Source organism: Sardina pilchardus, chromosome 4 (genome assembly GCF_963854185.1).
Source record: "Sardina pilchardus chromosome 4, fSarPil1.1, whole genome shotgun sequence".
Taxonomy (NCBI): domain Eukaryota; kingdom Metazoa; phylum Chordata; class Actinopteri; order Clupeiformes; family Clupeidae; genus Sardina; species Sardina pilchardus.
The window spans coordinates 8,207,520-8,233,252 of record NC_084997.1 but is presented as its reverse complement, the minus strand read 5'-3'; the positions used below and the strand labels follow the sequence as shown (position 1 = coordinate 8,233,252).

The window sequence follows — 25,733 nt, the reverse complement described above, 5'->3', positions numbered from 1 at the left end:
TGGACATGGAAGTTCAATCCCACCAGCCTGAGAACAAGACAACATGTTATTATCTTGTACAGTTACAGTATATAGTCTCCAATGATCTGTAAACCTCAGCTATCACAGATGAGGCCTTCTGGAAACTTCAGCTATCACAGATAAGATTGTCTCTAAACTAGCTCTTGTTGGCCATAAAATAAAAGCATGTTAAGTCACAGTTTCTTGTAAAATTAGAGCTAATTTTAGCCCCTTAAGGTGTGCATTCCCTAGAGAACATTTCCCCATGTGTGCTCAGGACCCACTTAGTCATTCATGCTGTATATGAAGAGACAAGTGAGATATACAGTAGACCTTTTCAGAATAGGAAAGGTCTGTCTTTTGTAAAATAGCCTGGAGTAGACAGCAACTCTATAGACTCTATATACATGTGGAAACACAATTTGCTTGGTGCGGTTCTTGAGAATGCAGTCGGTAGAGAGATGAAATCCACAGAGATCCTCAGTAAGTGTTTCGGTAAACCCATTTGTCCAGTGATGCGATTAGAGTGGAACATCTCTGTCTCCGCCTCTCCTGCTATGGTCTGTCTGTGCTCAGAAATGGGGACTGAATATCTCCGTCTGAACCACGGAGCTAAGAGTGCTGAGAACGGGTTTTTACTTTCTACACATGTCAGACTCAGTGTGCAGCAGTGGATTTTTGTTTGTTGTTTTTGTTGTTGTTGTTGTTGTTGTTGTTGTTTTACTTTGAAAAGCAATGAAAAAAACAGTGTGGTGTCACAGAGACAGAGAGTGATGCAGTTGTTTTCCATAGATACCTCTGTAACCAGTGACATTCAGTCAATATTTCAGCAGCTAATTATAGTACCCCCCCCACCCCCACTCCACCCATCTCTCTCTACACTCTTTCACTCTATTGCTCTCACTCCCTCTTTCATTCTCTTTCTCTTTTCCTCTTTTCTGCCTGTTTCCCCTGTTGCTGGCCCTTGCAGCCCTCTCTGGTGCAGGCGGCTAACTGGACACGCTGACAGTGCATGATGACAACATGGCACAGCTGCTGCTGCCACCCGGACCAGACAGCTTCCGTCCGTTCAGCCGCGAGTCACTCAAAGCCATCGAGAATCGCATCCGCGAGGAGGCCCAAAACAAGCCAAAGGACAAGCGGGCCAAAGATGACGAGAATGCCCCGAAACCCAATAGCGACCTGGAGGCGGGGAAAATCCTGCCCTTCATATACGGGGACTTGCCCCCTGAACTGGTGTCCACCCCTCTGGAGGACATGGACCCTTATTACAGCAACAAAAAAGTGAGTCTGGTTGGTTTTTGATTGGTCCGCAAGAGGAAGCTGGCACGGATCAATTTGTCCTTTCTGATGGAGGATTGGTCCCTGGTGTGGTGGTCATCGCCAGTCACTCATTGCATAATTACTCATATGACTACACAGTTAATGTCCTTTTTTCCTGCCTCTACCCATTACTGTCATAATTATCAAGCCATTCAGGATGCTTATAATTACTTCCCGTGTTAAATTCTGAGCTGTTGCAAGCAACGCAAACAACCAAGGGTTGGTTTGTTTTGTTCAGCGAAGACAGACCCACAGGGAGAAAGAGAGAGATAGGCAGAGAGAAATGTACCGGCGGTCCTTAATTCTCCCTCATCTTGTGCTGTACATTGGTTAAACAGCTGGTTATAGGGAGACATGTTGCCTAGGTCATATGTGAATAGGATAGAATACATCAATGCACCCATCATTCCCCATTTTTCAGTAGTCTTTACACTTCTATGTTGTTGTTGAAATGTATGTTACAGTGTCCCAGGTAGGTTGTTGAGTTGTATTTCCTTTATTTGTGTGTGTGTGTGTGTGTTTGTGTTTGAGGGTTGTGGGATGGGGTCATGTTCCTTTAATTCATGTGCTCTTTCTTTGTAGACCTTTATAGTGTTGAACAAAGGGAAGACAATCTTCCGCTTCAGTGCAAAACGCGCTTTGTATATTTTAAGCCCCTTCAACCCCATTAGGAGAATTGCTATTAGAGTTTTGGTGCATCGATATCCTTTTCTGAATTCCACATGGACATTGAATGTGGCAATATACAGTGAAGTATTTTTTTTATATATATAACATGCAAATAGAACAAAGTGCTTAAAACATATATATATATATATATATATATATATATATACAGTATATACTGTATGTTTTAAGCACTTCGTTGCTTTGTTCATTTCTTATCAATGTTTTTCCTTAACCATGATTTCTACATTGTTCAGCATGTTGATCATGTGCACCATCTTAACCAACTGTGGGTTTATGACACAGCCTTCGAATCCAAAGCCTGTGGAGTAAGTATTCTCTAACAACGTGAATGTGCACTGTATGTGATTAACTATGTCACATCATAGGTGCAGGATCATGTATTTATTTTCTGTAATTTAACTCTGTTTACTAACATTCCAATCAGCTGCCATCATAGCACAATAACCTACCTCTCCTGCTTTGTCACAGGTACACATTCACCGCAATATATACTTTTGAATCCCTCATTAAAATTCTTGCAAGGGGCTTTATTGTGGAGCCGTTTACCTTTCTAAGGGATCCATGGAATTGGTTGGACTTCTGTGTTATTGTCATGGCGTAAGTATGCATGTCCAGACGTACCTTTGTCTTAGAATGTGGTAGTTTTTTTTTTTAATTGAAAGCTATAGAATATTTAGTGCTCCTGTTATGTATAACTTATAGGTCATCTGGTTAAAGACTATTTGAACCAGGTAAGGTTGAACTGATTGATGAAGACTTAACAGTCACTATATATATTGTATCTGTTTTCACCTTGAAAGTGAATGTATAATTATTTTTTGTATGTATAAAACAGTTGCAAAAAAGATGGCTTGTTAGTGTGGTATCTGCATAGAGAGGGAAGTTTACTAGATAGTCTGGTATCTTCATAGAGAGGGAAGTTTACTAGAACGTTCTGGCATGTACTTATGGGGTGTAGCCACCCAGACCAATGCTCAGAGAAGTGCATGCTGTTCTGGAGTCTCTCATTGGTCCATAACTCTGCAATTTGATTCTGCAGGTATGTAACAGAGTTTGTAAACCTAGGCAATGTTTCAGCTCTGCGCACTTTCAGAGTATTGAGGGCTTTGAAAACTATTTCAGTGATCCCAGGTAAGCAGTGGCCGTAGGCCGCCAGTGCTGCTGCCAGCCTGCGATGTTTGTGTCCGCTCTCCTCCTGTTCCTCCTCTTGGTCCAGCTCCTCCTCATCTCCTCCTCGGACTGCTCCTCCCTGTCCTCCATGTCACTGCATCTCTTCCCCTCCCCACTCTCCCCTCCCCCACTCTCCCGCAGATATGTCACAGAGTTTGTGGACCTGGGCAATCTGTCTGCACTAAGAACATTCAGAGTGCTACGGGCCCTCAAAACAATATCAGTCGTTCCAGGTGAGATCCAGGTGAAAGAGTGGAGTTGACCGATTAGCCAGCCGGCTTTAACGGCCCTCCTCTACTATTCATTTTGCACTATAAATAGCGAAAGCAACAATACATTATTTTGTTTTCAGAGAAGAGAAAAGATCACCTGCTTTCTTTCCTCAAATTCTCCTAGATTTTTATCTGTATTAATTCTCATTATTTTATATAATAGACAGCATATTACAGGCCTTGAGGATGGCATTCAGTTTTATTTGCATGAGGTATTGAGCATCCACAAAGCCAGTCAGGGTGATTGATTGCATGGGTAGTAAGGAATTTGTTTCTTTCCTTTCTGTGCGCTCACTCTGCTTGGTTCGTCTTAACTGGTTCTGATGTTTTGAGTTTGTTTATGTTTATTAGTTTGTTTTCATCACATAGTCCAGTTATTACTGTAGATATCCACCTCCTGATCTACCCTTGTGCACTATTGTACCCTGTTCATAGAGTATTATACTGTATGATGTACTGTAGCATACACTTGAAAACAGTTGTTGTAATGGGATGAAGAAGTGAAATCTAGGAACTGTGTCGTGTTGTTCAGAAGCTCAGCTGTAGAGACTGATTACAATGCTGTTTGCTCACACTGTGGACTGTCCTCCATTGCTTCCCATAGGTCTGAAGACTATTGTAGGAGCACTCATACAGTCAGTGAAGAAGCTGGCTGATGTCATGATACTCACCGTGTTCTGCTTGAGTGTCTTTGCTCTGATCGGGCTGCAGCTCTTCATGGGCAACCTTAAGCACAAATGTGTCAAACTGAAATACGACAAAAACGAAAGTGCATCAGTGAATCACATCATAAGTGACTCAAACTATAGCTCGGACCCAGGTGAGTTTTGATCAGTGATATGTGTGGGAACCGTCATGTTGCTATATGTGGGTGTGTCTGAAAGATATTTGTTTGAATTCGTTCCGTAACATTGCAGTAGGCTATATTTAGTTATGTCAGAGGTCATGACACAAAAGAAAGTGTGTGTGTGTGTGTGTGTGTGTGTGTGTGTGTGTGTTTACCTTCTTGTTTTATGCTTTTGATATTGTTTACACAATGTAGTACTATTGGCAAAGCTTCAAAGCTTCCATTTTTAGGACTGGAATTTCATAATACCATACTTTTACAGACTCCATAACTGTGTCTGACAATTCTTCCAGGGTTGCACATGATACTCATGGCTTCCGCTGTATTTTTGATTTCAGAAAACCACTACTTCATCCGTGGCCATAAAGATGCCTTGCTGTGCGGGAATGGCAGTGGAGCTGGGTAAGGCCCTGAGAGCGGCCCTCATTGTTCAGATGAACCATTGTGCCAGTTCAACCCGTCTCTCTATTTCCTACATGTGTGTACGCAGAGAGAGAGAGAGCCAGCATTTAACGAGGACACATTTGTAATGAAATCTTTTCCAGGGTATGCCCAGACGGCTATTGGTGCTATAAAGCGGGCAAGAACCCAGACTACGGGTACACAAGCTTCGACTCTTTTGGTTGGGCCTTCCTGTCTCTGTTCAGGCTGATGACCCAGGACTGCTGGGAGCGACTCTACCAGCAGGTGGGTGAGGACTGCCTGCTTGGTTCTTTTAGAAGCGTTATTTCCAAAGGATGCTTTGTGTGCAGTTTGTCCTGGTGCTTTTGATGGACTGGTGGACTTTAAGGGCTGGTCCACATAGTACACAAATGAAGAGCATCAATTTGTCTGTATTGATTTCACATATAGGCTATTCAAACAAGGGCTATTGTCAGTTGTACAAACCCCATTCTTAAAGTGAACAGGTGTGTTTAAAAAACATTTAGAATGAAAGGGATCACCACAATAGTTTTCAAAAGCAATAAAGCGTATAGTTTATTACTGAAGGAGTTGCTGATGAATGCTCATCCCATTCTGTGATTCTGTGATACAGTAAATGGCCGATCTGTGAACAATGGGAATAATGACCTTTTCAAAAAAAGTAAAAAACACAACATTGCCTACTGTACATTCATCAATTTACAAAGATGCTTTTGATCATATTGTGAATATGTTTCCTTTCATGTTGTGTCCATATTCTTTGAAGACTTTAATGACGATTTGTCTGTCTGAACGGGACTATTTCGGGATCTGCACATAGTCGTGATATACAGTAGGCTAATTGAGCTTGGGTATGAGTGATCAAAACAGAAAAATCTGTTGTAAATGAGGCTATAATTGGTGACTATAATTCCATTGGGTATTTGTCCCCAGACTCTCAGGGCAGCAGGAAAGCCCTACATGATTTTCTTCATCCTGGTCATCTTCTTGGGCTCCTTCTACCTGGTGAACCTGATCCTGGCTGTGGTGGCCATGGCCTACGACGAGCAGAACCAGGCCACCATAGAGGAGGCCCAGCAGAAGGAGGAGGAGTTCCAAGCTATGTTGGAGACGCTGAAAAGACAACCGGAGGAGGTAAAAAGCGAGTTACAGAATAACTTGATCTATTGCTTACTGTACGTGTTGTTTTTGTTAGCATTATTTGTTCTCCTTTGTCTTTCATAACTAAATATTTGTTCAAGGCCACAGGGAAATGACACTGCTGTTGACTGCTAGCACTAGAGTATGTTGATAGTGGCTTCAAGTAATCAATCAGTTTTGTAAACACACTGGCAGGGGACAATATTCACAGCTTGCTCTTGAAACATGACCCATATGAGAATTGTGATGAAACAAACAAAGATGAAACCAGATAGTATTTGCGACATTTGCAATAGATAGATAAACAGACTCACAGACAGACAGGCAGGCAGGAACACATAAATACTTCAAATCATCCACTAAATGTGAATTGACTAGATTTTCCTCTGACTTGTATGTCTGCCTACTAGGTCACAACCAAGTTAATGAGTGACGGGCTATCATCGTCATCTTCCAACGTCTCGAGATTCAGTTCCAAAAGTGCCAAGGAGCGCCGCAACCGCAGAAAACGCAGAAAAGATGGGGAGAGGGGTGGCAGTGAGCGGTCACACAATTCCGAGTCGGAGGACAGCATCAGAAGACCCTCTCTCCGTTTCCTGGACAGGAACAACCGCCTTTCCTTTAAGGAGCATCCTTCATCCCCACATCAGGTGAGACGTCCCCTCTTGCTGTTGGCCCCTACAACAGGGTAGGCCAGAACCATGATGGATGGATGGGTAGATGGGTAGATGTTCAAATGTTGTTCTTCACGAAATTGAAAGTTTTAATAGACACTTAAGAAATGTTAGAATTGTATGTGTTTGGGATGTTAGTAGCAATTCAGTGTTGTCCCTTATATATTATATTAAATATTGCATTTTTTGTTGAGATTGTTCTTTTTATCACATGTTGTCATCATATTTTCATATTTTTTATTTCAATTTTTGTTTAATCTGATTTTCTGTCATATACATCATCATTCTTTGTTATTGCCATCATTGCTCCTTTTTTTAAAACATCATCAGCAGCAACATCATCATCATCCTCACCACCATCAGTGGGATGCATCCATGCTTATTTGTTTTTGTCATCTTTTAACTCTTTTCTGCATTAGTCTGGGTACCATATCACATTTGTATCATCATTGTTATCATCATCACTGTCATCCTTATCAGCTCCACTGTAATCATTTGTCAAATGCGGGCCTCAGAGTGGCTGTTGCCCTTTTGTAATAGTCAACCAAGACTGAGGCATGTCTTTCTCTCCCAGTCGATCCTTAGTTTCCAAGGGTCCATTTTGTCACCCAGACGGAACAGCAGGAGTAGTGTCTTCAGTTACCGTGGCGGGGCATTGGAAGAAACTGGTTTTGCTGATGACGAGCACAGCCCCTTTGACAAGGGCAGCCGGCATGGCTCCTTCTTCCTGCCACGCAGGCCCCGCTTTAGTGAGACCAGCGTCCCCTCCCTTATCCTCCGACCAGCCAACGGCAAGATCCAGAGCTCCGTGAACCACAATGGGATAGGGTCCCAGGTGGCCGGAGGGTCGCTGCCCTCATCACCTGCTCACCTTCGCTTGCCTGTGGTGACGATAGATGCCCCCACCCCGTGTGATACCGTAAGAATTTGTGTTCTCATGAGCTGAGCCAAGCGGTTTTCTCAGTCCTCTGATGTCTGGCTGACTGGTGTCAGATTTCATAGTTACTGTTTCAATTCTGATTAAGCATGTGATCCTCATTTTTTTTGTAATTGTTTTTTAAACATGAGATACAAAACATTTTGTTTTGCTTACTGCTCATTCTTTACAGCATCACATGGTCATTTGAAGGACAGATAAACATACCTGGCATTCCCACTTAGCGTCCAGAGTATGCAACATTTAGTTATGTGTTTTAAGTCATCATTACAATGTTAGAAAATCCTTTACAGCACGACATCTCCAACAACACTGCCATAGATGCCAGGTAGAATGTTAGCAAGCTTTTATCAGTGTTAACTGGGCTTTCTTTGCTTCTTCTAGCTAACTAATTTAGCTAATTTATATGAGCTTTTCTGGAACTTGACTTAACTTGAGTGCGTATGATTTGAATAAGCAATTGAAACACTGAACAAAGCTACATTTCCTTCAGGTCCAAGTAATCAGTATTTTTTCATTGATACTACTATAATTTGATGCTGTGGCGTGTTGTGTATAGTTCTGAGCAGAATGTGTGTTATTACTGTAACTTTATAGTACAGAAATGTAGTAAAACTAGTTTTATAGAGACAAAAATATGATGTATGGATGAATGAAATAGTTGTTTTATTTCATTTCTATTTTTAAAAAAAATTCTTGTTCTGTTTTTTTTTTATTTAGCGTTGATTTTTGTTTTATTGTAAGAATATTATGTCTTTTGTTACATTTGTTAATGCTTGAAAAGAACTGCACACAGATAATATATCGGTAGTTTCACAATCAGGGTAGGTGAGTTGGCATAAGACTTTTATTTCATAATGCCTATATCTATTACAATTGTGATAATTCTGTGTATAAAACATATTACAGAATGTCCAAATGTAGTTTAGTTTTCTTCCATAGTAAACTGAATGATAGCTCACAGATAGCCAATATAATCAGGTATCTTCAGGCTCACAGACATGTATGCGGATAATGTCAAGCACTTACCCTCATTGTGAAAATATCCATACAGTAACAGTACATGCTTCTCAGGAGGTGTTTGTTCATAGAATGTGTCTTCCTTAGCTAGCATGGAGAAATGTCCATTGCTGTCCAAATGTCCAAATGTCAAACTATCCTTTGTTTTCTCCTACCACTTCTTAAAGTTGTGTGCTATTTTGCAACAGACATATTGTTTTGCTGTGTGCTTTGTGGTTCTGTGGGGATGTCTCTTTCCTCATCAGACATACATGAATCTCAAATGGCTACAGCATTTGGGGTATGACCCTTTGCCCAGTGTCCTATGCTAACCTCAAAATGAGAGCTTGAGTCTTCTTCAGGATCTGTGTGTGTGTGTGTGTGTGTGTGTGTGTGTGTGTGTGTGTGTGTGTGTGTGTGTGTGTGTGTGTGTGTGTGTGTGTGTGTGTGTGTGTGTGTGTGTGTGTGTGTGTGTGTGTAAGAGAGAGGTGGGTGGGGGGCATGGGTTGTATGATGGATGGCTTGTTTAAGAGATATGCCAAAGCTTGCTCCTGACTGTACTTTGAATTTTCCTCCATCTCAAGGATTCTCCTGGCAGTGGTTCCTTCAGGAGGGTCCGATATGGTTCTAACTCAGACTTTTTAGATGACCTGGCTATAAGGCAAAGAGCCCTGAGCGTGGCCAGTATTATCACCACAGTGGAAGGTATGTGTGTCTTTTCTCTGTTTCTGTGTATACAAATCAAGGTTCATTTGACCTTATTGTACAAGAACAGTTTACCACTAGTGAACCTCTTTTCATATTGTCTCACTGATTCTCAATTACAATTTTAATATCGCTATTCAACTTACCTCATAAAGTCAAAAAATTACATTACTGTTAATGGTGTTTTTGTAATATTGTAATTATTTTGTTTTTTATTGCGTATGACAATAAATGTGAAACTTTCAACAGAACTTGAAGAGGCAAGACAGAAGTGCCCTCCATGTTGGTTTGAGCATGCCAAAGCTCTTCTCATCTGGGACTGTCCCTCATGGGTGAAGATCAAGCAAACTGTCAACCTTATTGTGATGGACCCTTTTGCTGATCTAGCCATAACCATCTGTATAGTCTTAAATACAGTGTTTATGTCAATGGAGCAACATCCAGGGTCAGAACTGTTAACACGTGTTCTCTATGTAGGGAACCTGGTAAGACACTCCCCATAGACAGTATTTACATTATTCTGCGATTTATGTGACATTCTTGCGAAATGCGAAATCGATGCATTATGTTATGATTTATTAACTTGAATTATCTCATTGTTCGCTTACTTGAATGGCTTCACTGATTATGTTTCTGTGGACAGGTATTTACAGCAATCTTCACTGGTGAGATGGTTTTGAAGATTATAGCTATGGACCCATACTATTATTTCCAAGATAGCTGGAATATATTTGACAGTGTTATTGTCATCTTGAGCTTGATAGAGCTTGGGCTGGCAAAACTATCAGGGATGTCTGTGCTCAGGTCTTTCAGATTGGTAAGATCATCCTCCTTGTTGTATTAAAATTCAAATAATGTTTTTGCAGTGTTTAAGGAAATTCTGTAAACTGTCAAAATGAATTTGTGCTCACAGTTGAGGATCTTCAAACTTGCCAAGTCATGGCCCACTCTGAACATGCTGATCAAGATCATAGGGAACTCAGTAGGCGCCCTGGGGAACCTCACCTTGGTGCTGGCCATTATTGTCTTCATCTTTGCTGTGGTTGGCATGCAGCTGTTTGGCACAAGCTACAGAAAAAATAGATGCAAAATCATTCACAGTAATGACTGTGACCCCAACTGTACTGTGAATTGTTTTCTGCCTCGCTGGCACATGCATGACTTTCCCCATTCCTTCCTGATTGTGTTCCGGGTGTTGTGTGGCGAGTGGATTGAGACCATGTGGGACTGCATGGAGGTCCACGAGGGCCAGGCCATGTGTCTCACTGTCTTCATGATGGTCATGGTCATCGGAAATTTGGTGGTACGTTAATGGGGCAACTGTCTCTGAAAACTTAAAAAGCAAGCATATTTACACTATAGGTATCTATTTGAGTCACAAAACATATGTCTGTCTTGTGTTTTCCGAAACACCTCAGGTCCTCAACCTCTTTCTTGCGCTGCTGCTCAGCTCTTTCAGTGCTGACAACCTGACGGCTGTGGAAGACGACAGTGACACAAACAACATTCAGATAGCCATGGCTCGGATCCATAGGGCCATTGCTTGGGTGAAGCTCAAGGTGCGTCTCTCCTTTCGGAGCCTTTGTGTGAGAAAAAAGAAGCAAAAGAAGCCCTTGGCCATGGTCAAGTCAGTGGACAGCCGCACCAACAATGGAATGGACAATGGAATCTATTTTCCCAACCACACTACTGTTGAGTTCATCAAAGACCTGGACTGTTGGAAGGAGAGTAACGGAGTGGCTGCAGGGTTGGAGGACACGGCAGAGAACTACATCAGGTCCAACGAGGATGTGTATTTGACTTTCGTCAGTAATCCTGACGTAACTGTCTCAGTGCCCATTGCTGCAGGCGAATCGGACTTTGAGAACCTCAACACGGAAGACTTCAGCAGCCTGTCCTCTGACATAGAGGATGACATCAAAGAGGTAAGGAAAAATTAAGTTGTTTGATTGCGCGTTTGTGGTTTGGCAAAGAGAAAAAAGGCAATTGTTTTGATTGTTTTGATTGTTTGGGTTGGTCCACTGTTTTGGCCTAAAGAATACGTTGTTTTTTTCTGAACTCTCTTTCAGTTTGGTTTCCATTTGTTGTATTAGTTAGCTACTGTTTGTAGCTTTGCAATGCTCAATATGTTTCCCCTCTTAGGGTTTTGAGCATTTGTAGCACCACTAGTGCAGCACCAAAGCACTCAATCCAGACCAGAAGTCAACAGATATTAGCCGATGACATTCCCATTCCTCTGAGTCATTAATCTTTGCTGTGACCCCTTATTAAGCTGAGGCAATAGAAACAGGAAAATACCAGTCTACAGATTACATTATCTGTCATTTGAGGCAGAGTGTACTGCAGCTACCTCCTCCTCAGAGAGTAGAATGCTTCCTTTTGCCATCTTCCCTATAGCCTGAAATGAGTAGGCAGGAGACAAAGAGGAAACATTCTCAATGGTAAGGATTAAAGAGAGCACTTCTTTGGCCTAACTTCAATGCATAAGAATCGATAGGGAAAAGTCATGTGACACATGCATCCTCTATGACTTTGTGCATTATATATATTTTCTCTATATATATCTAGTTCTTTCTCTCTCTCTCTCTCTCTCTCTCTCTCTCATGCAGTGTGGTTCATGTCTCTGTGTGTTAACACTTGAATTGGACAATATCCAAATATGATTACCATAGTGTTATTTTCCCATAGACACAAGGACGCTTATCTTACATTGCTTAACCTTATTTGTTATTGCAGCTGTCTCAGAGAGGCTCTGACAGTTTTCATTGAGAGGAGACCTGTAAGACCTCTTTATTGTACATAACAAAACCATATTGCATATTGCCCCATAAATATCAATTTCCCATACATTCACTCATTGACCAATCTGCCTCAGGATAGGTCAATTTTGCCCATCCCATGTTTTCTAAGCATTAGTTTATGATTGAATCCATTTACCCTCTCTATGGTTGTATCCATTTATACCATCGCTATGATGCAAGGCTTCTTTGTTGTATTTATTATGACTGGGAAGCACTAGTATCATTTGATAAATGTGTAATTTTCTGTTGTTATTTGATACATCTGTTACTTGTGTTGGTTTAATTCCTGAGACTTCATCACTATGGGCTCTGTGCACTAGCTTACTTGAAGTTGGCAAACCAGTTTCCTGATCATTGACATTGCTGTTAACAATCACCTGAAAAATATCTGCTCACTGAAAATCCTTCCCCCCTGTGCAGTGTTCCTTAGAGCCGCCCATGGACATTAAAGAGGACATAGAATGGATGAATTGAGTATGAGTATTGCACTGTGTTCTCTGATGTTAAAATAGTATATATTCAACTTTGATTTTTAAAAAAAAAAAACTCAATTGCCATTTTACAAGACTAATTAAAACCATATATTTAGGCTAGGTATGTTCCGTTTGACTAAATGGCGCCCTCTTTGGCAACCCCAATTGAACTTCAACGGCTTTGCGATGTCTGACATCACAAGCAGGCTCTTTTCTAATTCGCCCATTTTTTAGTGGCTATTTCTAAGTTCACGATTTTCATATGAAGGAGGGCACAACCATGCCTCATGTTCATGATAGCTCTTTGTTTATGCACAGCCTCCCATAATTCATGAAAACCAAGAAAAAAAATATTTCCATTCTATGTCAGCTATGTCATTCTATTTCTTACGTTTTAGTCCAACTAAAGCACTCATCTCCAGGTGCTTGTTGACAACTAAGTGGAACAGGAAACTGGCCTGCCGACTTCAAGTAAGCTTGTGCACAGCGGCCATTATGACTTCGGTATGACACACAGGATGCTAGATGGGTATTATTTTGGAGGTTTTAGAAATAGTTCAAAATTGAATGGTGAAAGAACTGACTTGTGTTGTTTCTAGGTTTAACATTTAAGTTGAGAGGACCTATTTTTATTGTGTAGTTCACTTTTGAAATCCAGGCAGGCTTTACATAGGATACATACAAGTCAAACTTAATAGTAGAAACCCAGCATTATGAAAGAAATGCTTTTTAACTGGCTCACCCAGACCCAGTTAGTCGGTCCTAATGGAGGGTGTTTGCTTTGAGAGTGGATCTGAGAGTTGAGCCTGCATTACTTACATCACAACCCCAGTGCAGTGGGGCATTAGCATCTGCCCAGTGTCACATGATCTGCCCTGCTGCCCAGGGCTGATGATATGTCCGGCAGCTTCTCTCACAGTGTTTAGTCTAATTCATCTCACAGACACAGAAAAAGATGGAGGACCGTTTTTGTCATTTTACACCATTGCCTGGTTAACACAGTTGTGGTTGGAGTAATCAAGCAACCTGATCGCCTCCCACGGTCTAGTACACAGTGTTTGGGCTGGCTAATGCAGATAATGCCATCTAAGACTAGCATGACTATAATATCTACAACAGACTAAGACTAGCATGACTATAATATCTACAACATCCTGGAATGATTATAATTTCTACACCATCCTGGAATGGTCGCCTGTATTTTCATGTTAGCTATTTTGAGATAACATAGCTAACTGGTCCACTGGACGTCATTTTGCCAGACATGAAAATACTGAGCCACATGAAGTCTCTCCATATCTTACTCAGGCATCCCAACAATGAGAATGCATAGTTCATAGTGCATGTAAAACAGGCCAAATCAATTTTACCCACAGTCATCGAATGGAACATTGTAAGGCTCTGTCAAATATTTAGTTATTGTTGGCCAAGACTTTAGTGATCTCATTAGCATATCATATGTCTGTGGGTACTTGTGATTAATAGGCTAATGCATGAACTATTTACTGTTGAAATTATAAGAATAATAGTAATCGAGTACTTCATTTAAGGATTGAAATTATAGCCACTGTTTTGGGTCTTGCTCTCCGAGTCGAAAGCTTGTGTACCAAGTTTCAGTGCTTTGATCCTGTCCTTTCCCGTTTGTTCTTGTAGAAACTGGAGGACGACGGTGCGTTTAGCTCCTCAGAGGGTAGCACAGTGGACATCAGACTCAGTGGAGAGTCAATGGACCTGGAGATGGAGGAGTCAATGGACCCTGATCCTTGCTTTACAACTGGTAAAGATGGATGTTTTCTTTTTATTATTGTATTCAATAGAAAGTTTTTGTAACAATACAAAGAGACATTTATTAAGCGAAAGTTAATTGGTATCAGAAAATGCCCATATAGATCCCAGTAATGCAGTAATTTCCAGATAATGTTATAACTCCCAAAAGTGCAGTGAATATCTCCTCTCTCCTCCTTGTCTTTTTTTTACATTAATGGGAGGTTATAACATTACGTTTAGCTTTATTTGTTCAGCACCCAGTAATGTAATAATTTCTCTGTATTGTAATAATTTGCCGATGTTGCCATCAATAACTGATGGCCAAGCAGAGGACCTACAGTATGTGGACAGTCTATTTCTACCCTGTTTTATTGAGGCCAAAGCAGCAAATCTACAGGGAATGGTATCATGAGTCCTTTCATAAAGTGCAATGTCTGCACCTTGACATGGTTGGATTTTCACACGACACAGCTCTTAATACCTCTTAGTGGCACCATATTTACATGGCAGCTATGCCCTGCTCAGCCACTTGACCTCCCAATTGATGCTTGCACCTGTCTGGACTTTAAAGCCTTTAAACATTTTAGTGAAATCACAAATTGTGGCACTATAGAGAACTCTGGATGCTTGGTGGGAAGATAGGACCCTTCCCTCAGTAAATTTCCCAGATTACAGTACTGTTTACATTTTGTTCTGTTAATGCACTTCAGGTTGTGTCCAGAGATTACCCTGCTGTCAGGTTGATATAGAAAAAGGTATCTGGAAGTCGTGGTGGACCCTGAGAAAGACATGCTTCAGAATCGTGGAACATAACTGGTTTGAGACCTTCATCATCTTCATGATCATGCTCAGCAGTGGGGCACTTGTGAGTTACTGATGCTACGTAGAATATTCTTTTGAGACAGAGGCGACTTTTCAAAATATTTCCATCAAGTAACATCATTGTACATTTGTTTTTCGGCAAGGTTACAATTTCCCAGGAAGTATAACTTTTGTGTGACAAACAATGCAATGGCTTTACCCAAAATATTCAGAATTTTCAAAAATCAAGGTAGCCTACAGTAGGCATCCAGTATGTCTCTTTATTGGAACCAACGTTCTGTAACATCTTTGAATTAATTTTGATGGTATAGTATACTATTCACTCATGCAATGGAAAATAGGTCCACTGGTGTTACCAATACCTGGGCCATTCACTAGTATGCACCTTTGCAATGAATTCAGTAAGTTAGCTAGCTAGCTGTCTTTTCAAATGAGTCAACTGTCTTTTATTAATGCTGAATGAGTTGTCCTTGGTGTCTACAAAGAAGCCTGCCAGTTGTCAGCTAGTGATGGTAATTTTGATATGACATGCACACTAAAAAGCTGATTATTACCGTGTTTTTGTAGTTATCTGGTAATTCAAGTGCTCATACTGCTAGTATCGGTTCATGAAAAAATCTGAAAAAATCTGTTTAACACACCTAGGTTTCTGTCAATATTCTGACACCTTAAACGGATTATTCCAGTTACCCGATCATTGCCAGTAATATTTGTTTAGTGTGCATGTAAACGCACTATGTGTCTCTCCATTCTGCAAGGATATAAGTCATATTCCATCCATCTTTCTATCCATTCATCTTCTTCAAACTATTCACTCATCTACCAACAACATCTAACATCCAATATTTCCAACATTTATTTTAGTTTAGTGACACATTATCACTCCTATGCTAATATACTGCCCAACACTTACTTACACTTAGTCACTTACTAATATATTAATATACTATTCACCATTCTTCGTTATCCGCTCTAGGCTTTTGAAGACGTTGAACTTGTCAATAGGCCAAGGATAAGGATTATCCTGGAATATGCCGATAAAGTATTCACCTACATATTCATCTTGGAGATGTTGTTAAAGTGGGTGGCCTATGGATTTGCCAAATACTTCACCAACTATTGGTGTTGGCTGGACTTTGTTATTGTTGACGTAAGTTTCTCACAATATTTTAGCATTATGCTCTCCATATGCCATCTGACTATCACTAATACATTTGACTATATATTAGTGCCAGACCTGGAAAAATCGCCACGATGTAGCAAAGGCTGTTTGATGATTTTTTTTCTTACAAAGAGGGCAAAAGTGACATAGTTATTCTTGTCCACTCTCACGATCATGCAGAGTTGAAAGTCCTATTCACTAACAATGATTGTTTAGTGAGATTGTAAAATCACTGTAAGCTGCAGCCTCTGGTGGCTTACTGCGTAAATAAACTAGGGTGTTACTGTAATTTCTTATGTTCTGTCAAAAGGAATGTATAGACAAGATACTGTAAGTCAGACAATGAGACAAGGTCTGTTAAAATGTAGGCCAAATATTATGCTAATCACATTTCTCTCTGATATGTTTTTTTAAATTAATGATACTTCACAAAAATGTATTCTTCACATTGATGTTTACTAATCTAAGTGAGGTCAGAGTAAGCAAGACATCATCAAATATGTTGTGGAAGTCTTTCTTCTGATGCCTTTTGGTCTATGGTTTGTTTTCAGATCTCTATAATCAGCATGGTGGCCAATGCTCTGAACTGCAACCAAGGGGCAATTAAATCCCTGAGGACACTGAGGTCTCTGAGACCTCTCAGAGCCATGTCACGCTTCGAGGGCATGCGGGTAAGACTTCATATAGACACAAAACACACACAAATGAAAGGACACACTCGTAAACACACACACACACACACACACACACACACACACACACACACACACACACACACTCACACTCACACAGCCGTACATTCAGAAACCATAGACAATCTTAGCATGCATGTGCATGTACAATTAATTGCAAATACTTTTCCTCACCTTGTCATCCTTCTCTGGCCAATTGTCTTCTTTTTTCAGAGCTTGAGTTTCATAGACACTGTCAGGGGGATGTAATGCTTGTAAATACTCTAATTGAGTCTACATGTGCCCTACCCATTATTTGAAAGTCTACAAAATTCACTGGCCCCTGAATTGAGACCTAGCTGTTTTAGTAACATTCCTTAAGAGTATACGCCAACTCGTGGCACCATAGTTTATTATGAATGATAAAAGGTTGGATGATAGACTTGGCTGTAGGTTTAATTACTGAAATAATTGAAATTGAAATTCTTTGCCTCATTCTACCAAATAGCTGTGGCTACAGTGCGCATGCAAAGGTTTTAGCTTATGTAAAGGGATGGGGGAGGAGTGTTAGGAGGAAATCAATGTGTTTCCTATTGATGAAATGTTTGCATGTTTGGTGGGTTAAGTTTCCAGAGCTGCTGTGACAGTGGCCTGTCCTCACGTGGTAGTCACTGGCTTCTCCTGTCTGCATGCCTGCCTCTATCCTCTCTGCAGTTATATTGATGTTTCTCGTTCTCTCTCTTCCGCAAACTTGCTCTCTCTCTATTTCTCTATCTATCTATCTATCTATCTATCTATCTATCGTTCGTCTCTTCTTCTCCTCTCTAATACTGTACTAAGTTTTGGTGTTGCTTACCAGAGGTGGATTTAATATGATTTTTTCATGTGTCATTTTTTTTTCATTTGCAGTAAACAAAATTTTGTGACTTCACCATGCCTCTACAAGGTTTTTTCTGCTTTGTTGTCTCACTCTAAATGAACACACAGTAAATACACTAGTAGTGACCTAGGCATATGACATTCCCTCCTCTTTTCCTCAACTCTTTCCGATCATTTTTCCTCAGTTGTTGTTTTGCTGTAGCTGTCAATGGTGTGTGCTGTAGTCGCTCGTGTGTTGTACAGATATTGATATGTACTGTACACTTGCAGTATATCACTTCACTTCATTTTGTGTTTTCCTATTTTCACCACATCCAAATCAGAATATGTAATGTCTAAACTAAAAACAAATGCATCACTGTCATGGAAATGACTGTGGAAAAAATAAGTTCCTGTTGGTATGCTTCCAGGTGGTGGTGAATGCCTTGCTGGGAGCGATTCCTTCTATCTTCAATGTCCTGCTGGTCTGCCTCATCTTCTGGCTAATTTTTAGCATAATGGGAGTCAATTTCTTTGCCGGAAAGTATCACTATTGTGCCAATGCTACAACTGGAGAACAATTTGATTGGGAAGTAGTTCCGAACAGGAACATGTGCAGTCAAACACATGGGGCTCGTTGGAAGAATGTCAAGATTAACTTTGACAATGTGGCGGCAGGCTATTTGGCATTATTGCAAGTGGTAAGGTTTTTCAGTGTAACTTTGTGTTTATGTTATGTTATAGTAGACTTACTACTGTAATCCTGCAAATTTTTGGAGCTCATACTTTGTTATGAACGGCATCCAATGCATGCATTATTGCAGTGACATGATTGCTATACACTAAGAAGCTAGTATTAGCACTTGAGCAGAGGTTAAACTTTAGTCCTAATGGTACAATGGCCACTAACCACAAGATAAACATACAAGCAGGGGAAAGAAGTGCTTCTAGGCTGTGCTGGCTTATCCTACAGGTGCTCTTTAGTAATGCGGGTGCAGTTCATGAAGATCACAGGGCCCTGGCAGTAGCAGGACTATGATGAAGACTTAGTGGTCAAAACACATGGTCTGTTTGCCTATGCTCTGAAGAATATGTAAACTTGTATTCAAGACCAGCTACTTGTGATACATTTGTAAAATGCAATCTCGTACTAGTTTAGAAAAACATTACGCTCTCTCTAGCCACTTAAATGTGATCTTATTGATTAGCAGTATTCCTGACAGCCTTTTTGTGCCCTCATAAACCAGAACCACATTTATGTTAGTCCCCCACGTTAGTGCTGTGTATTGGGTGCAAATACAGCATCATAAATGCCACCTCTTTGAAGTTTTTGTAAAACTTTATCTGGATGTTCCACCAGCAGACTTTACAGATGGATTTACTGAAATTCAGTTTTTTAAATTGTTCATTTTAATTGTCCAACAGATATACAGTAGTATGTTTACAATCTAAAAATCTACAGAGGGTCCTTAGTGCACCATTCAATTAAAGTGTGGCTGAAGTGTTTTCCTGAAGCAATTTACAAAAACAATATGCAATTATCAGATAATGGTTTGCCACATCCTCTGGTTTCATCGTGGCTTTTTCTCTTCCTCTGTCTGAAGGCAACATATAAGGGCTGGATGGCGATCATGTATGCTGCTATAGACTCACGTCAAGTAAGTAAGAGTTGCTCAGAGTGTTTCAAATGAGTGTTTCATTGTTTAAAAAATAATAATTGGAATGCTGTTTGATTTGGGAAGAGTCAGGGAAAAACACTATTTGCATCTACACTTATAGGTTGTTGAATATGATATGATATGATCTTGAAACAAATGTTTGTTGGTGTTAACTACATCCATTGATAGAATAATGGCCTTGCTATGGTAATCCATACAGTCGTATGTATTATGTGGAGATGAACAGGGAGATGAAACATTCAGGAGAACAGTGGTTACAATTTATTGAGTATGGTATGAATATGTCTTTTCATGGGCATTACCAAAAAATGTCCTTATAAGTGCTATTTGATTACCTATATTATATGTGGGAGTTGCTTAATTGTGCCAAAATACTACACACAATTTGAAATACATTTACAATGGTAAAGGCTCACAGCACTTTAAGTAAAATATTATTTTCAGTTGGTGATCAGTGTTGCACTGTCAGGATAATCACTTCAATTTTCATAGTAACACATTTTTTAAAGATGCACATTACTGATTTGAGGCTTAAATCCCAGAGATTACAGTGCCTTCCACATTTATTGCTACATTCATATGCACAGGATCACAGTACAACTTCAGGAAAATAATGTTCCTATAATTTCCCCTTAAAGGCACCTAAGACTTCACATGAAGAAAGAGAGATGATGCCGCACACTCCGAGTTTTAAGTTAGTTGTTTTTAATAAAGCGGTGACGTTTCGGCCTTTGGCCTTCTTCAGATCGCATAGATAAACAGATTCAACTCTTAGTCTTCTAAGACTACCCTAAGACACCTAAGACACCTACTGTAGTAAGACTGTACGTGTCATATGAGATATTGATTTACCCTGAAATGGAGGGTAATGTTTTTTTTTCTGTTGTTCTTGATGTTTTTCTTGACAAAGACATTGTCTGCCTACAGACCGATGACCAGCCGAAGTACGAAGCCAAAATGATTGCGTACGTCTACTTTGTTGTGTTCATCATTTTCGGTTCATTCTTCACCCTCAACCTCTTCATTGGTGTCATTATCGACAACTTCAATCAGCAGAAGAAAAAGATAAGTATTGAGATGGGTATTCATTGGGTCATACAAATGCCCATACAAATACCCATATTTTTGTCAGTAATTAGCAGGTGTTTATAATTCATTATTGTCCAAAGCCTTGTTGCAACTAGCACCTATTTTCTGTCAATTCCAACATCCATCTATTAACAAATAAAACATGTAATTACTCCTGTTGTACAGATGATTTAGATATTTGCAGTAAGAGATTGAGAACAAATCCTTCTTGGGCAAGCATTTAACTTGTTTAGTTTCCCCCTTTACTTCGGAGGTCAGGATATCTTCATGACTGAGGAGCAGAAGAAGTATTACAATGCCATGAAAAAACTTGGATCCAAGAAGCCCCAGAAGCCTATTCCTAGGCCATCAGTACGTCTGTAGTTGCCTTTCTCTTTACGTTTTAAGTTCACTCTATGAAGCCATATGCAAGGCATGTGGAAAAAGAATTGTGCCTCTCTCCTATCCTTTGTGCCAGTGTGTGCAAGCATCACACCACTCCTGTCCTGAATATTTACTTGCTACTTTTCTGTCTGATTGTGTCAGTTGTGTTTATGATTTCAAAGACATGCAAAGAGTTTAAATTATTGAGAGTAAAGCAGCAAAAGTGCATTTAATGTTAAATGTGATAGTCCATGTACATCAGTGTTCATCTGGCTATCACCATACTAAGCTCAATCTTTTAAGATTGAACATTAGTCTGGTGGAGTGTGCGCTTTATTTCTACTGCACAAGAGGCGTGATCAATGGGCATAGTTCAAAATGACTCTGTAAGCATTTGGATAGTCCTTCAGCCAATCAGATCACTGATCCGAATGTGCCTTTTGGATAAGCTTCGTGATTGGACCTAGCAAACATGGACAGGAAGCAGGAGAAGTATAGATGTGCAGGTTTCCAGCCTGAGCTGCAGGGTGAAATCCAAATCGCCGGCAGATCAGGCTGAGTTTACCCATCCTACTGTACATCAGTGTGTCATCTATCATGTGAATAACTAGCATTTATTTAATGACATCCACGTAACATGCTAACATGTTTATCTTTTCTTCTTTTTCAGAACAAGATACAAGGATTTGTCTTTGACCTTATAACCAAGCAGGGCTTTGATATTTTGATCATGGTTCTTATATTTCTTAATATGGTAACCATGATGATCGAGACAGACGAGCAATCCAATGAGAAAGAGCAGATCCTTGTCAAGATTAACTTGGTGTTCATTGTACTGTTCACCTCAGAATGTGTATTAAAGATGATTGCACTTCGCCATCACTATTTCACTGTCAGCTGGAACGTATTTGACTTCATTGTCGTCATCCTCTCAGTAGTTGGTAAGTACAGATTGAGAAACTGTACTGTGCAAAATATTGCAACACTAAGAAATATCTTTGACTCAGCAGAAACCTGCTAAGGACCTTTAGTTTCATCATTTCTTTCTATTCTTCCAGGTATGTTTCTAGCAGAAGTGATAGAAAAGTATTTCTTCTCGCCAACCCTGTTTAGAGTGATTCGTCTTGCGAGAATTGGACGCATCCTACGCCTGGTCAAAAGTGCCAAGGGAATTCGGACACTTCTGTTTGCTCTGATGATGTCATTGCCGGCCCTGTTTAACATTGGCATCCTCCTCTTCTTGGTGATGTTCATCTACTCCATCCTGGGCATGTCCTTCTTTGCCTACATAAAGAGGGAGGACGGCATAGACGACATGTTCAACTTCGAGACGTTCGGCAACAGCATGATCTGCCTGTTTCAGATCACCACCTCGGCTGGGTGGGACAGCCTCCTGTCGCCCATGCTCAACGACGAGCCAGACTGCAACAGGACAAAGGAGAACCCCGGCAGCCGCATCAAGGGCGACTGTGGCAACGCGGCAGTGGGCATCGCCTTCTTCGTCTCGTACGTCATCATCTGCTTCCTGATCGTGGTCAACATGTACATCGCCGTCATCCTGGAGAACTTCAGCGTGGCCACGGAGGAGAGCGCCGAGCCGTTGGGCGAGGACGACTTTGAGATGTTCTACGAAGTGTGGGAGAAGTTCGACCCCAAGGCCACGCAGTTCATCAACTACGACAAGCTGTCGGACTTTGCCAACGCGCTGAACCCGCCGTTGCGCATGGCCAAGCCCAACGCGGTGCAGCTGATCAACATGGACCTGCCCATGGTGAGCGGCGAGCGCATCCACTGCCTGGACATCCTGTTTGCCTTCACCAAGCGCGTGCTGGGCGAGGGTGGCGAGCTGGACGTCCTGCGCGGCCAGATGGAGGAACGTTTCATGGCCTCGAACCCCTCAAAGGTTTCGTACGAGCCCATCTCCTCCACGCTGCGCCGCAAGCAGGAGTTCATGTCGGCCATCCTCATCCAGAGAGCCTTCCGGAGGTATCTGATCCGGAGGACTGTCAAACAGGGCTCCAGCATATTCAACTACGAGAGCGACGAAGAGGAAGAAGAAGAGTGCCCGCCGGACAAAGGCTCCACGGACAAACTGAACGAGAGCCCCGTGTCAGCCCAGGGCTCGGACAGGAGCCCGTCCACGCTGTCCCCACAGTCCAGTAATAGTGTCAGAGGGCCAGAAAAGGACAAGTATGAGAAGGACAAGAGGGAGAAGGAAGTGAAAGGCAAAGACAATGAACAGGAGAGTAAAGGAGATAAATGATACCATGTGGTATCATTGCGTGGCTAAAACAAAATTCTCAGCCCTTGAAGGTTACCTTCATGGAATCTAATCCCTTCAAGCCTTTGGATGTCCTATGTCAAAAAACAGCATCTGCAGATAACTGCAATTAAAACGGACTGTTTGTGGTATTCTTAGGCATTTGGGGGAAAACATTGTAGCCGGATAACATAACTGGGGGACATGATTGAGGCTCACTACAAAGTGCTCTAAGTGCTATGGCTGTTTCATGTCAGTAAATGGTATCTTCTTCAGCAGCTCTCAAATGTCAAATGATGCAACCAGTGTCTATCTTCAAAATGCCATACATTATGAACGTTTATGTCATATAAAAAGAGTTTTAATTAATTTCTGACAACATTCTTTTATCTTAAATTGGTAATGGGGCATATGTGCAGGACATGCAAAAACATTTTAACGTTTTAATCTAAAGATGAAGCATCTTGAGACTTGTGTGTTAATCTCTTGCATAACAGTGCTGGAACAGTGGACAGGAAACATGTAGCTTTAGCCTCTCTGGTGAAGTAGATTGGTTCTTAGTACACGTTTCAGTGATTGAAAGCTGAATTGCTCGAGGTTAAAAGCATGTGGCAATGGTTTCAGGTCAGCTGCATATAGCACAGAAATGTGTCTAGGCATTTCTTAATAAGAACCATCAGCTTCAGGACATAGTTGGTTCCCTGGTAAACATTTCTTAACTACATTCCACCATGAGGCAGCCTATTATAATCTTGTGTTTCCTTTGGTTAACTGGTAGAAAAGGTGTTATTTTTGGTAGTGCCAATAGTAGTCACATTTTTACACCCATTTTCCCGTCTATAGAGCACCAGATCTTGAGAATCATCACCGACATTCATTGTGCATTGTAAGCATGTGTTATTTTCCCAGAGGAAGCTGGAAATTCTCTGAAGTATGGTCATACCTTCCATCAGCAAGAAGGCTTCTGGTCCAAAACTGCTGTTGCAAAGTGCAATTTTAAAGAGATAAATGAAAAGGAAACAATATGTGTAGCTTTGTCTGTATGTTGCTCTCACATTTAAGAGTTTTTGATTGTAGATATATACATTTAAGCATAAAATATTTATATATGCATTTCTTGCTATACTGTACAATTTGTAATATGTATTATGTTTATATGGTTCAACTTTACTACATATGTTATGCAATATATACATATATATATAATTTAATGTGCATAATGTATGATATTGTCTTCTATCTGTATGCAAATGCATTTCAAATTCTGTTGGAAGTTTCACTCTGTTCCTCTTTCTTGTAGTAATAATGTAATATACTTGTTACTCATTATATATTTGTTTTAATTTACTTTGTACATTTTTATTTGAAGATATATTTGCACAGTCAGCATCACAGTCTAAACAGCAGGTTTCATTCAGCTACTTCCTCAAGTGGTCCTCCAAAGGTGATGTGTACATTATTATTATTATTATTATTATTATTATTATTATTATTGACATAGATTGTCGATGGCAAGCTTAGACCAGGATAAATAATTATGTCCAGGGCAGGTCTAGAGTGAGCATGGCAGGTTATGATTGTGGCATTGCATGGAATGCATGGAATTTAACACATCCTTCATGGACAATTGCGTTTTTGTTTACATTTTTATATGTGTACTTTTTCATCTTGTCACGATTTTCCTTTTTCCCATAATCTCTCTGCAGAGCCCACATGACGTGTGTCTGATAAGTGTTGCAATTCCACTCCTAAATATAAAAAGGTCACACTGATTTGATATGCATGCAATAAAAGCATTCATTATCTGTGTATAATTTATATGCCTAAAACACATGACATAGCCTATGCATGTGATATACTTACAAATAATGAATATTTTGGTTGCACAGACACTATAATGTATGCATTATGCTTGTAGGTAATAAGGGGGCTGCATGCACAAGACACTGTGTTTTTTAAAGCCAAAAGAATAAAGATGCCATGTACCTCAGGTCTGTCTGTGCAACTGTTTTTATTCCTTCTCGACAGAGTTGAATTCATCACTCTTTAGAACAGTTATTTTTACCAACAGTGGTCTGTTGCATGTAATGATGATGATGATGTATTAAATTAATTTGAGCTGTTCCATGCTGCTTCTAGAGTGGTAGACAATGTGAAAAGAAATCACTTCCGGCATAATGCCTTACGCAATAGGCCAGCGACATATGAAAGTCCATGTCAAACAAACTTAATGACAACATTGTGGCTTGTTTTCAGCCTATGAAAAGTTGAATTGCATTGAATCTCACTGAATGGGCAAGGAGCCATCATATTTGCATGTGCTTGAAACTGTACAAATCATGTGAAAGACTAAATAAATTAGTATTATTATAATTATTATTATTAATATCGTTGTGTTAATGAGTGTACAACTCATTCACCAACCAGGGTCACACATCTGCATGTTGGGCCAGCGTAGTGGACAGTCAACAGGAAATGGCTCCGCAGATGAGCGTGCGAATGGAACATGATCTTTCGGTGCCATCAGCAGTCTTTGCCAGCCATGCTGCTTTGCATAGCCCTAGTCTCACAAATGCTGAGGCGAGACATGGCAGTCACATCAATCTCC

At 40.5% G+C, this 25,733-nt stretch overlaps 1 protein-coding gene across 1 annotated transcript; it reads left to right on the top strand.

Annotated features, from left to right (window-relative positions):
* The first annotated feature begins 1,023 nt into the window (after positions 1–1,023).
* On the top strand, positions 1,024–23,302 carry scn1laa (sodium channel, voltage-gated, type I-like, alpha). The gene is made up of 26 exons (XM_062533396.1): positions 1,024–1,284; positions 1,906–2,024; positions 2,238–2,318; positions 2,482–2,610; positions 3,053–3,144; positions 4,060–4,275; positions 4,641–4,704; positions 4,848–4,989; positions 5,659–5,900; positions 6,296–6,515; positions 7,114–7,425; positions 9,060–9,180; positions 9,430–9,665; positions 9,824–9,997; positions 10,094–10,483; positions 10,599–11,105; positions 14,108–14,231; positions 14,932–15,086; positions 16,020–16,193; positions 16,757–16,876; positions 18,166–18,435; positions 19,339–19,392; positions 20,341–20,478; positions 20,749–20,853; positions 21,536–21,806; positions 21,924–23,302. The coding sequence occupies exons 1-26, from the start codon at positions 1,024–1,026 to the stop codon at positions 23,126–23,128; spliced, it is 5,922 nt and encodes a 1,973-aa protein (XP_062389380.1). The 3' UTR covers positions 23,129–23,302.
* The last annotated feature ends 2,431 nt before the right edge of the window (positions 23,303–25,733 follow it).

Bases quoted from the DNA above. Each gene is read 5' to 3' on its own strand.
- scn1laa (XM_062533396.1), top strand. From the start codon at position 1,024: ATGGCACAGCTGCTGCTGCCACCCGGACCAGACAGCTTCCGTCCGTTC. The intron at 14,232-14,931 runs GTAAAGATGGAT...AATGCACTTCAG, and splicing joins TGATCCTTGCTTTACAACTG to GTTGTGTCCAGAGATTACCC. The intron at 16,194-16,756 runs GTAAGTTTCTCA...GTTTGTTTTCAG, and splicing joins TGGACTTTGTTATTGTTGAC to ATCTCTATAATCAGCATGGT.